Here is a 13733-nt window from a genome sequence, read left to right on the forward strand (position 1 = left end):
AGGCTTGCCTGTGCCTCAGGCTGGCCCTGGGCGGCTGTGGGACTGAGGGGACTCCTGAAGAAGGTGCGCAGAGCGGCCGGACCCACCTGGGGGCGGGCCCAGCTGTGCCACACGCCTGCCACCCCAGCGGGGCTGAGGGGACTGGGCGCTGCCATCTTGTGGCTATGGGTGCTGCCATCTTTGAGGGTGTGACAGTCAATTAGCATATTCCCTCCTTATTGGCGGTGGGTGCCGCCATATTTGTGAGGGTGTGATGGTCAATTAGCATACTTCCTCTTTATTAGATAGGATTTTTACTTTAAGTTGAAAAAAGGTTTACAATAAAATTAAGCAGCTGAATAGAACTGTGTAGTGTACGTTACTGTTTTTTCAATGAAAAGAATATATGCAAGCTATTTTAAAATGTTGACCTTGCTCTTTATATTCGTCGGTGTATGTAAATGTGCCACACACGTGTTCCATAAACCAGGAGCCTCTTCAGTGCTCCTTTTTGAATAAGGACTCGTCACAGTTGAGGTCATCCTCATACCTCCTATGAGACAGGTCTGAAATGAGAATGAACTTGACAAACCTGTGGCTTCCGTTTAAGATGACAAGCTTTGTTTAAGGGATTTCAATGTGCTGTGATATAATCTGAGAAGAATGATGTCATGTTTTTAAGTATTTAGGTTGAAAAATGTGCTTTATGTAAGAATCCAATCCGTGGAGGATTTTCAAAACTTTTTTTTCTTGTTTTGTTTTACTTCACCAGAACACGGCGGTAGATTGTAAAATAACATCTACACCTGGAGATAAACACTTGGATAAAAGTCCCACTAAAACAAGGCACCCTCGCAAAATCGATCTGAGAGCTAGATACTGGGCCTTTCTATTTGACAACCTTCGCCGGGCAGTGGATGAAATCTATGTGACCTGTGAGTCCGATCAGAGCGTGGTGGAATGCAAGGTACGTTTGCTGTGAGGCTTTGCCCTCCATTTGAAGCCAGATTCTCCCGTTTCCGCTGCACCTGGCTTGTCGTTTACCTCGGCACATGCCCTGCAGTCCCAGTGATGCACAGTGGATCCCAGAACTTGCTCCTCTTACAACTGACAGCCGGTACCTTTACCGGCCTCTCCCTATCCCCACCCCTGCAACCACTGCTCTACTCGCTGCTTCTGTGAATGCCGCAGGTGTTTCTTGGTTGTTGTTTTTTATATTTTATTGAATTTTTACAGAGAGGGAGAGAGAGTTAAAAACATCATAGAGAGAGAAACATTAATCAGCTGCCTCCTGCACACCTCCTACTGGGGATGTGCCCGCAACCAAGGTACATGCCCTTGACCGGAATCGAACCTGGGACCCTTTAGTCTGCAGGCCGATGCTCTATCCCCTGAGCCAAACCGGTTAGGGCTTGGTTTTGGTTTTTCAAGGGTACTTTTGGCTGTTGTTTCTTTGCATTACCTAATTATGTGCTTTTATAGTGTGTGCAAGATTTGGTAGAAAGCTGTCTTGATATATAGTCCTGGGCAAGAAATCAAAGGGATGGACACCCCCCCCCCCACACACACACACACACAAATATTTTTAAAATCTCTTACTTCATTCTCCCTTGATACTGTAGGTGGCACTAGTGAGATATTTCACATTCTTTGGTTTCACGTTTAATGTCTTTAATTAGACATTGCTCCCTTTTCGTTGAGATACTTATCACTCTCCTAATTCACTCTGGGTAGGGAAAAGTGAGATTGATGGCTACCCATAAACCATCCTGGGTGGGAATGGCATGTTATCGCTGAGGCATGTTCTATTTTTAGATAACCTTGTGTTTGTAATAGGATATTAAACAGACACACAGCATGAGCTGTCTCCAAAAATTCACTACAAAGCCTGGCTCTTTAGTAAATACAAGCTGTATACTATATTACTTTATCCTGAATAAAATTAATTTGAGAAAATCCAGAGTGATCAATCTTTGCAGACATATTACGAAGGTAGCTTCTTCTGTTGCTACAGTGAGCAGGGTTGCAAACCCTGGCATTGGTTACTGACCTCTGAAATATACGTCGGGTCAAAGGAAAGTTACGTGTTGAGACAGCAGCTGCCTTCCCTCTGAAATTGGAAACAACCAAAGCAGGTTTTAGATTAGCTTAAAATCATGATTCATCAGAAGCAGATGTTTAGAATGAACAGTAATTGAAATCATCCAAATGTGTGGTTTGATTGTCACCATTAATATTGTCGCTATCAGCATATGAAATTTCTTCCCCTTAAAAAAACATTTGGGGGCAAAATCATATCCGCAGAGTTTGATGAGTCAGCATGTTGTGGTAGATAACACTATTGGACTTGATTCTGAGTTCTATTTTCTTATGTAAAATGAGTCTGTGGGCCTAGAGAGTCTCTAGGTCAGCCCTAGAGATGCGTCACGTTAGCAGATGGTTTGCTTTTATGATGAAAAATAACAGAAGGGTGAGTGAAGAATTCAGATTTGTTTGTAAAGAGTGCACTTCCTCACGGAAGTGAGTTTGTCCGATTGTAAGTATGTCCATGTGCTGAGCAGAGGAAACTCCTGCCCTCTCCCTGATACTGCGTTGGAGAGGCTTGGCCATAGACAGTGTGGCTTTCATTTCTGGCTCTGCCAGTCGTCTCCCCAGAGCTTGGTGAGAGCTTAGCAGTAACAGAAACTTGTTCAAGTTGCAGATTATAACAGTGGAGGTTTTGACAAAGTGAGAGTAGAGTGCGGTGTGGTCTCTATTCTTTGTTCTGTGCCAAGATGCTCAGAGGCTTATACTGAGAAATAAAATGTGGGAGCTTAAAAGTATTTTCTTTTTTTTTTTTCCAACTGTTGTACAGTTTATTATTTTTTTTATTTCTTTATTGATTAAGGTATCACATATTTGTCCTCATCCCCCCATTCCCAGCCCACACCCCTCCCCACGCATGCCCGCACCCCCCTGTTGTCCTTAACCGATGGTTAGGCTCATATGCTTGCACACAGGTCCTTTGGTTGATCTCTCCCCTTTACCCCCACCCTCCCCTACCCTCCCTCTGAGGCCCGACAGTCTGTTCTTGTTCATCAGTCCATGTTGTTCATCATTTCCCCTAGATGAGTGAGATCATGTGCTATTAGAAATACACTTATAAGAACCGAAAAATGAGACAAGCAATAATGGTTATGCTGACAGGCAAGTGAATCAGTCTGTAGTGAGTTTCTTTCTGGGCCAACAGTTCTTTTGAGACCCAATTTCAATGTCCAACAGTTCCTTATGTGTACATGTCAGCCATGACATTACAGTTCTGGATGGTGGACAAATGGTGGTAATGCAGGTCCGACCCTCTCTGGTTTGGTCCTGGGCAACCTGCAGTGACGCACAGCTGCTGACTGCTAGTATGGCAAGGCGACGTCAGCGTCTTCCGTCTCTGGACTGCTTCTCTTCTGTCTTGATGGCTGGAGTAGTCCTGTCGATTCCTCTCTGTTGCTGGAATCCACATGGTCTCGGAGTTGTTTTTGCTCTCAGTGGCGCACTTTTGGAGGTGGAGGTCTCAGGGTTCGCGCGTCTGCAGCTGGGGTGGCAGGTCTTCTACCAGAGTGGCTGTAGTGTCCAGGTTTGCTTCCGAGACCAGACTAGGTGGTGGTGAGGTTAGGATTCTAATCTCTAGCAGTTCTGTTCTTAAAGATGGCGGGGTCTCTGTGCCACTGGTCTTCTCCGGAGTGTTTGCAGTGGCCACGGGTTTTGCCAGGACTGCCTGGATTGGAAGCCCCCTGGAAGAACTTCAGGGTCCAACTGTCCCTATTTCACTCACACACACACCCACACACGTCCACACGCACCTCTATCACTCCTTCACTCGATCACACACTCTCCCTCCCTACCTTCCTGCTGGTCGCCATCTTCTCTCCCCTCCTGTTGTATAGTTTAATCCTTACAAGTATTTTCATACTCAACTCTACCATTCTCCCCATCCAGGACTTAGAGGCGGGGATAACAAATATACAACATAGCATTTGGTCAAAACATGTGCCGGGTATAGACTACCTAGAGGTTTTATTTTTTTTTTAATTCTTTTATCCATTATCTCATTTGATTAGTACCTTTGTGAGATCCATAACCCAGGTTTTCCCTCATTCTGCAGGTGGAGTCAACCCCAGATTTGCAGAAGTATTGACAAGCTTTTGTGTTATTTGTGATTTTTGTGTTTTTGCAGTTAATCATGCCTGTATTATATGGTTCACATGATGAGTATAACATGTTAGTAAAAAGCATGTTTTCAGTTTCAGCCAGGATTGTGGACTAGGGCCCACCTCTGTAATCAAGAGGCGAAATTTCTCACTTTCTCAGTTTGGCCATGTGCCTGTTACGCCATCAGCCACCTCTGCATGACGGTTAGGTACTGACGTTCCAACAAAACCGGATTCACCATCAGCACGTTTCCCCTTCTCCCTTAGGAAGTGGACCAGAGGGTGGGTGGGGAGAGAGCGCAGGAGCCAGGTGGGGGCCGTCGCTCAGCTTGTCCTCACAAAGGTCTGAGGGGGGCTGCACTGCTTGTGAGGACCACTGTGAATGACCTTACTAACATTATTGACAGTGGTTTATGCTGCTTTCAGATGATTTCCATGCACCACTATTCCATTGGTAGCTTTTTAAAAAGCCGGTCCTAAACATCACGCTCTTTAAAGCTGGTTTCACGTCTGGTGAAGCTCTTTCTTTAATGACTGACTGCTCATGGGACGCGTGTTTTCACCCCTTCGTCGCCCAGGGCTCCGCACCGCTCACTCCTGTAGCTGAATTGGAGGCTGTGTTGGTGCCCTGGGCCCAGGGCCTGTGCGCTGGTGTTCGGTGTCAGCAGGACAAAGGGATGGCGCCAAGCGTCCTGCACTGTGCGCCAGTAACGAGAATTCATTACCAACCAATCAAATCCGTTGCAGCCAATTGGTAAAGTAATTGGTAATTTTAGCTGTACATCTATACGTACTTATCTGAATGCCTATAACGTTACTTTGAGAGCCACTTTTGTTCGCTTTCAGCCTGCTGGACAGAGCGGCCTTCAGGGCTGCGGGGGGGAAAGATGTGCATCGCTGACGGAGGCCGCTCCAGCTGCTTGTCTGGTTGTGTTCCCTTGTTCGTAGAACATGACTCGGATTACAGCTGCAGGGTTCCTCTCTGATCACTTCTGATAACGTGGAGCTAAACATCCCCTAAAATAGGCTGTTTAAGCCACCCAATGTACTTTCTCTGTGCCAACTGGTATCAGAGGTATAGCTGCTGCTATTCCTATCCTGTAGAGGATTGTTTTTGCTCCTCTTCCTCCCCTTCCTCCTCCTCCTCCTCCTCCTCCTCCTCTTCTTCCTTCTCCTCTTCCTCCTTTTCTTCCTCCTCCTCCTCCTCCTCCTCCTTCTCTTCCTTCTCCTCTTCCACTCCTTTTAAAAGTGAAATTCTGAAAACTTATGGAATAAATTACTCTGAATTTAGTCTTTGCTCTGAGTGATTTAAGTTGAATGAATTCAGTTAGCTAGTTTTAATTATATTAGTACAATTGAGAAAAGGAAGCCAACTAAATAAAAAATTTCCCCTTTTCCCGATTGTAGAAGACCATTACCAGTGATCTGTCACTAAGGATTACCTTTGAAAGGAGAGAAACAGTAGTTCTTTGTTCAGAATGGCCTTTTAAAGTGACTAAAGTGAGGTTGGGGCTGTGTTTTGTTTGTGAGTAATTAGGTGTAGTTTATTGTTAGTGTTGGGCCTAATTTCCAAAGTGTAGCCAAAATTTTTAAGCATTTATATTTGAAAAGTGCTTTTGAGGTCTTTGAGTACCACTGATACTATAAAGGCAGTTTAAAACTTAGTTATGGAAAAGTAATGTTTTTATAGAACAAATTATAATTTTAAAAAGTTAAATTTATTGGGGTAACATTGTTAACAATATTATATGCATTTCATGGTGTGCAGCTTTATAACACAACACCTGAATGCTCTATGGCAGGCGTCCTCAAACTACGGCCCGCGGGCCACATGAGGCCCGCCGAGGACATTTATCCGGCCCGCCGGGTGTTTTTGCCATTTTGTTTTTTAACTTCAAAATAAGATATGTGCAGTGTGCACAGGAATTTGTTCATAGTTTGTTTTTTTTTAACTATAGTCCGGCCCTCCAACGGTCTGAGGGACAGTGAACTGGCCCCTGTTTAAAAAGTTTGAGGACCCCTGCTCTGTGGTGTGCTGGGCATCAGAATCCATCTCCTTCCTTCACCCTGTGTTTGACCCCCCTGCTGTCTTCATTCTTCCAACCCCCGTTTCCTCTGGTAACCATCATTTTGTTGCTATTTCTTGTGTTTGTTTGTTTGTTTGTTCTTTTGTTGCTTTTTGTTTTCTATCCCACAAATGAGTGAAATCATATGTTGTGTGTCCTTTTCCACGGGACTTACTTCATTGGGGGATATTTCATCTTTTTTGTGGCCGAGTAGTATTCTTTGTGGATCTGTACTCCATCTTCTTCAGCCGTTCACCCACTGAGGCCACTTGGGCTGTTTCCATGTCTTGGCTTCTTAACACGAAGAAAAATTGATTCAGAAAGGAGCAGAGGGCCCGGCCCGTGTGGCTCAGTGGTTGAGCGTCGACCCATGAACCAAGAGCTACCAATTCGATTCTGGGTCAGGGCACATGCCCGGTTGCAGGCTCGATCCCCAGTAGGGGGCGTGCAGGAAGCAGCTGTCCAATGATATTTCTCTCTCATCCATGTTTCTATCTCTCTTACTTCCTCTCTCTCTCTAAAAATAAATAAAAACATATTTTAAAAAATGAGCAGAGGACCTGAATAGATACTTTTCCAAGGAAGACATGCAGATTGCTAATAAATATAAGAAAAAATTCTAGCTATAAGGGAAATGAAAATCAAAATTACAATGAGCCTGGCCAGTGTTGCTCAGTGGTCAACCCATGAACCAAGAAGTAACTGGTTCAATTCCCGGTCTTCCTGGGTTGCAGGCTCGATCCCTAGTAAGAGGCAGCTGATCCATGTTTCTCTCTCATTGATGTTTCTTTTTTTTTTTTTTTTTAAATATATTTTATTGATATTTTACAGAGAGGAAGGGAGAGGGATAGAGAGCTAGAAACATCGATGAGAGAGAAACATCAACCAGCCGCCTCCTGCACACCCCCTACTGGGGATGTGCCCGCAACCAATGTACATGCCCTTGACCGGAATCGAACCCGGGACCTTTCAGTCCGCAGACGGACGCTCTATCCACTGAGCCAAACCGGTTTTGGCTCTCATTGATGTTTCTATCTCCCTCTCTCTCTTCCTCTCTTTCTAAAATGAATAAAAATGTGTTTAAAAAACAAAAACTACAATGAGATACCACCTTACACCTATTCAAATGGCTATTACCAGTTAGACAAATAACAAGTATTGGAAAGGATGAGGATGGAGAAAAGGGAACTCTTTCTTTTATATATATATATATTTTTATTGATTTCTTACAGAGAGGAAGGGAGAGAGATAGTTAGAAACATCGATCAGCTGCCTCCTGCACACCCCCCACCAGGGATGTGCCCACAACCAAGGTACATGCCCTTGACCGGAATCGAACCTGGGACCCTCCAGTCCGCAGGCCGACGCTCTATCCACTGAGCCAAACCGGTTTCGGCAGAAAGGGAACTCTTGTATACTGCTGGTGGGATGCAGCCTCTTTGGAAAACCAGTATGTATTGTGTACTACAGTGGGGCATACACCGCCCCTGTGCCTCAGCAGTTTCACTCTTGGGCTTCTCCCCAACAGGAATGCATACGCTGGTGTAGAGGACATCCACGTAAATAACAGTATGTAGTTTATAATATCCAGAACGTGGAGTCGTTAATTCAACAGTTGATTTCATAAATAAATACCCATTTAAAGAATACTGTTCAGTAGTGACCTTGGACACGGGCAATAAGTGAATTGCAGGTACACTGTGAAATATGGATGAACCTAGTAAACATGTAAAAAAGAAGCCACAAAGTAATACATACACTATGAGTTCGTTCGTATGGATTTTGAAATAAGGTAACATTGAACTGTTACAGATTAAAGCGGTGGTTACCTGGAAAGACGGAGTTGTGATAGGGAGGAGATACCAGGGGACTTTGGGAGACTGCCTTAGTTATGCTTTTGTCCTGGCTGCTTGGGTCTTGGCTTTGAAATGACTTATCTGTATGTTTGTGTTTTGTGTACTTTGTTTATTAACGTCACAATAAAGAGGGTTAAAAGAATGGCATTCTGGCTCAGATGGTGTGGCTCAGCGGTTGAGCATCAAACGGTGAACCAGGAGGTCACGGTTTGATTCCCAGTCAGGGCACATGCCTGTGTTATGGACTCAATCCCTGGTGGGGAGCATGCAGGAGGCAGCCCACTGATAATTCTGTCATCATTGATGTTTCTTTTCTTTAAAAAAATATATTTATTTTTTATTGGTTTCAGAGAGGAAAGGGGAGGGAGAGAGAGAGAGAAATATCAATGATGAGAGAGAATCATGGATCGGCTGCCACCTGCACGCCCCACCCTCGGGATCAAGCCCACAACCCGGGCATGTGCCCTGACCGGGAATTGAACTGTGACCTCCTGGTTCAGAGGGTGCCGCTCAATCACTGAGCCACACTGGTCAGGCATCATTGATGTTTCTTTATCTCTCTCCCTTTCTCTTCCTCTGAAATCAATAAAAATATATATTAAAAAAAAATGGTCATTCTGGAGGTCCATTCCTCTAGAGAGGAATATCAATACCATCTCTTGGTTTTTAGATTCTCAGCTTCACTAATTTCTTGCCACACAGTAATAGTGAAAATAAAACAACAACCAAAAATCTAGATCAGTAGATTTTTTAGCTTCCTCAATAAGGAGCATAATGTAGAAATTATTAATTTTTTTTAGGGCTTTCTTTCTTTTTATTTATTTTTTTCTTTTTCTTTTTAAAATAAATCTTTATTGTTCAGATTATTACAGGTGTTTCTCTTCCCTCCCCCCCATAGCTCCCCTCCACCTGATTCCCCACCCCACCCCATGCCCTTACCCCCCGCCACTGTCTTCATCCATAGGTGTAAGACTTTTGTCCAATCTCTTCCTGCACCCCTAAGGCCCCCTTCCCCCTGATAATTGTCCGTCCACTCCCTTTCTATGTCCCTGATTCTATTATATTCACCAGTCCATTCTGTTATTCAGATTTTTTATTCACTTGATTTTTAGATTAACTTGTTGGTAGGTATGTATTTGATGTCTTTTTGTTGTTCATAATTTTTACTTTTACCTTTTTCTTCTTCTTCCTCTTCTTAAAGAATACCCTTCAGCATTTCATGTAATCCTGGTTTGGTGGTGATGAACTCCTTTAGCTTTTTCTTGTCTGTGAAGCTCTTCGTCTGACCTTCAATTCTGAATGCTAGCTTTGCTGGGTAGAGTAATCTTGGTTGTAGGTTCTTGCTGTTCATCACTTTGAATATTTCTTGCCACTCCCGTCTGGCCTGCATAGTTTCTGTTGAGAAGTCAGCTGACAGTCATATGGGTACTCCCTTGTAGGTAACTAACTGTTTTTTTTTTTTTTTTTTTTTTTTTTTTTTTAAATATATTTTATTGATTTTTTACAGAGAGGAAGAGAGAGGGATAGAGAGTTAGAAACATCGATGAGAGAGAAACATCGATCAGCTGCCTCTTGCACACCCCCTACTGGGGATGTGCCCGCAACCAAGGTACATGCCCTTGACCGGAATCGAACCTGGGACCCTTGAGTCCGCAGGCTGACGCTCTATCCACTGAGCCAAACCGGTTTCGGCAACTAACTGTTTTTCTCTTGCTGCTTTCAAGATTCTCTCTTTGTCTTTTGCCCTTGGCATTTTAATTATGATGTGTCTTGGTGTGGTCCTCTTTGGATTCCTTTTGTTTGGGGTTCTGTGCGCTTCCTGAATTTGTAAGTCTATTTCTTTCACCAGGTGGGGGAAGTTTTCTGTCATTATTTCTTCAAATAGGTTTTCAGTATCTTGCTGTCTCTCTTCTTCTGGCACCCCAAAAATTCGGATGTTGGTACGCTTAAAGCATCCCAGAGGCTCCTTATGCTATCCTCACACTTTTGGATTCTTCTTTCTTTCTGCCTCTCTGGTTGGGTGTTTTTTGCTTCCTCATATTCCAGTTCTTTGGTTTGACTCTTCGTGTACAGTGATCTACAGTTGAGTGTCTGTATATTCTTTATTTCAAACAGTGTATGCATAATTTCTGACTGGTCCTTTTCCATTTTTTTGGTATTCTCATTAAGGTCTTTGAAGGTCTCTTCAAGTTTTTCAGCGGTTTTTAGAAGATTCTTGAGTAACCTTATAAATGTGGTTCTGAACACTGTGTTGTCCATTAGTTTACTTTCCTCCATCTCTTCTATTCGTGACATGCTTCGGTGTCTCCACATTTTGGCTGCCTCCCTGTGTTGATGGAGTGGCTTTGTGTGGTCAGTGACCTATAGGGGCCGGTAGCTCAGCTTCCCCAATCACCCTAGGTGGTCGCTCTTGGTACACCACTTTGTGGGCTGAGTGGAAAGTCTTGGTGTAGTTAAGTCTTGATTGCTGTTGGTACACTGGAAGGAATTGACCTCCAGGCCAATTGGCTGTGAGGACCCGCTGTGTCTATAATGGAAGCACTGCTGTGCTGGAGACACGCTTGTGGTACAGGGCTTGTTTGAGTGGGGCTTTGGTGCTCACTGAGTCCGCCTCCCGAGTGTGTCACTTATGGATGTGAGGAGTTGAAATCTGGTGTCTCACACTGACCACTAGGTGCATTGGCTTCTGAATCTCCAATGGGGTGCAGTTCGGCTGCTGTCTGAGGCTACCCTGCAGGAGCTACAGCGAGAACTGCCGTCCTCTCCTCCCTGCTTGGAGCTTGGAGGCCTTGGAGCTGTCTGTATCGGGTTGCAAGTTTACTAGTTTAAACTGAAATAGAGAAGGCCATTCATATGCAAAAGCCACTGCTAGGAGCTTGGGTGTGTTTGTAGATTGTGCGGGCAGAGTCTCAGGGCGTCACTAGGCTAGGGCGTGGCAAACAGCAATGGCTGGCAGTGAGCCGCCTCCAACCGCGTCCCCACAACCGCGTCCCTGCATCTCGTGCCCCGGCGCAGCCAACAATTCTACCTCCCCGCAGCTCTGCTAGTAAGCCACCCTCACTCCGACCCAATGGCAGACAGCTCAGTCTCTCCCCTAAAACTGGATTTCAGAGAGATTGGGGCCTTGTCTCTCTTCGGATTGAAGAAAGCAACGCCCGCCTCCAGCTGGGCTTCGCCGCCAGCTCGTATCACCCGCGCGCTCCCCTGTACCTCAGTTTTTCAGCGTTTGTGCCCTGATTGCGCCCGTCTCTTTCGGTCTAGTTGTAGAGGTTCTGCTCAGCCAGCTTTCCCGTGGTTCTGGGTGATAGACGTTCTGTCTTTTAGTTGTAGTTTTGGAAATTGTTGTGGACTGCAGCAGCCCAGATGTTTATCTACGCCGCCATCTTGGATCTCTCCGAAATTATTAATTTTTAAGACCTTCACTCTGAAGTGTTTTTTTTTAACTTTTTAGTGTAAGAATGGAATTTAATGCTTGTTTGTTTGTTTGTTTGTTTGTTTCAATTAGGAGGTGCTGATGATGCTGGATAATTATGTGAGAGATTTCAAAGCATTGATTGACTGGATTCAACTACAGGAAAAGCTAGAGAAGACTGATGCTCAGAGCAGGTAATGAACTCTGGCCTTTATAATTGTGGCTGTCAGCATTTTTTAAAGCAGTCGTTGAAATTGGCAATGAACTTGACCTCAGCATTTCCCATGAAGTTGAGTAACAAATATTTATTTGGTACCTACTGGTGCAAGCCCCATTTATCCAGTGCAGAACTTTAGCTGCTGGAATATGATACATTTACTACTCTCATGAGTCTGTAGTCTAAGGGAAGGGTAAAATAGAACATATTAATATGAAAAAACTAATCCAGCTATTCAGAAAAGGACAGGGTCATACCTCTTTTTGGGGATAGACTAGGAAGGATCCATGGAGGCAGCAGAAATGTCTAAAGGATATGATGAATTTTAACAGTGGTCGGCCTTTCACACGAGGGGAGGAGGTAAAGACAGCCATGGAAGTGCCAAGCATGTCTGAAGGGAAAGAAATGTAGGGAAAGGGGTGGCATTTCTTCTTAATGTAGTAGACAGTAAGGAAAATGGATGATTTTTAATTGGGGACTAGAGAGAGACCAAAGCCGCCTTACAAATGTTCATCTGGAGCCAGCACACACATCGGAATGCTCTGTGCCGGGCTCTGGGGCTACAGTGGTGAAGAAAACACTCAGTCCCCGCCCTCAAGAAATGTGTGGTGGGTGCGTTCACAGGAAAGAGGGATGTCAAGTACTTAGCAGTGTGCAAGGAGCATCAAAAAGAAGCACAGGGTGGGCTGGGAGCATAAGAAAGGGCTCCCTCCCCCAGCGGTTTGTTGAGTCCAGGAAGGGTTCCCCAAGGAGGTCCTAGTTCAGTGAGACAGAGTATCAAGTAGGACTGACCTTGACAAAGAGAGAAGAGAAATCCATTGGAGTGATGGTGTCCGTGACATCCAGGAGGTGGGAGAGCCGGGAATGGAGCGTTAGCAGGGCTGGAGTGAGGAGGGCACGGGGGAGCGGGGCGTAAGGTGAGCCTAGGCAGGTAGGCTGGAACCAGATTATGTAGGGTCTGTAGACATGATAAAACTGGGCACTTTATTTTGAGCCATAAAAGGTTTTTATTAAGTGAAACCTGATCCCTTTTGGTCTGGGCGAGTCACATGCAGCCACAGTGATGCCTGTTACCCACAGAGAAATAGGCCAGGCCGCCTCCCTCCTGGGATTTACCGCTGGCTCAGCCTCAGGAAGTGGAGCCCGCCTGGAGAGCATGCCTCCTCTGTGGGGGAACCAGGAGAGAAGGGACCCCAAGAGACAGGTCCAGAAGGTTTGATTCCACAGGAGACCAAATTCAGGGAAACCATGATGTGTTGATCCTTTTAACATGTTTGTTTTTCACAGTAAAAATTTTGAGTGCGTGTGTGCGTGTGTGTGTGTGCCTGCTTTACCCACAGTTCCTGGGTGGGTCGGGCTGAGTTGTCTTTGTACCATGCAATCTTGCCCTTACTTCTTGTAACATGCGATGAGATCTGGTGTGTGTAAGGGGGTGCGTTTCTGCACTGGGTTGGATCAGGTGAAGAGATTATCATGCTGACTTGGGGTTGGTGGCTACATTGTCCTTGTGAAGATAAGCGTAGGGAAGCGGGTTCCAGGAAAATGGAATGGAAGTACAGGGAGAAGGAGGGATGGCAGAAATCACGTGGTCTTGGAGAGTTTGAAAGTGTTGTCTTCAAAGCCTGTCTCTTCCAGGTCTAATCCTCACGAGCCCTGGTTTTAGTTCCCCCTCCTCTCGGGTGTCCTTGACCTTGTACTGTTTATATGCAACAAACCTTTCTTTTCTTTTTTTTTCTTTTTTTTACTGAACTTAATTGAGTTTCTATAATGTAACCACCAGTGCATATGAAGAGCTAATTATATTTTTGTTTCTTGCTTGCAAACTCCAGTCAACCAGTGGTGGCTGTGTTGAGGGTTATATTGAGAGAGATTCTGAGGCCAAGTTCAACCTTCACAGCTATCTCATGGTTCAAACACACACCTGGAGCATCTCTTCTTACCGCAACCAGTTAACATCATTTCTCCTCTCTGCCTCTCGAGGCAGCTCTCAGATATAGAGAGCAACCTTCAATACCCTATAGA

At 44.9% G+C, this 13733-nt stretch overlaps 1 protein-coding gene across 1 annotated transcript in view; it reads left to right on the top strand.

The window, feature by feature from the left end:
* The window catches only part of SCAPER (S-phase cyclin A associated protein in the ER), a 197683-nt gene that overhangs the window by 15145 nt on the left and 168805 nt on the right, over nt 1-13733 (top strand). The window contains exons 5-6 of the mRNA XM_054713413.1: nt 752-946; nt 11588-11688. Of these exons, the coding sequence (XP_054569388.1) occupies nt 752-946; nt 11588-11688 (296 nt within the window). The remainder of the gene's footprint in view (nt 1-751; nt 947-11587; nt 11689-13733) is intronic.

The sequence above is a fragment of the Eptesicus fuscus genome, chromosome 25, assembly GCF_027574615.1.
Source record: "Eptesicus fuscus isolate TK198812 chromosome 25, DD_ASM_mEF_20220401, whole genome shotgun sequence".
Classification (NCBI taxonomy): domain Eukaryota; kingdom Metazoa; phylum Chordata; class Mammalia; order Chiroptera; family Vespertilionidae; genus Eptesicus; species Eptesicus fuscus.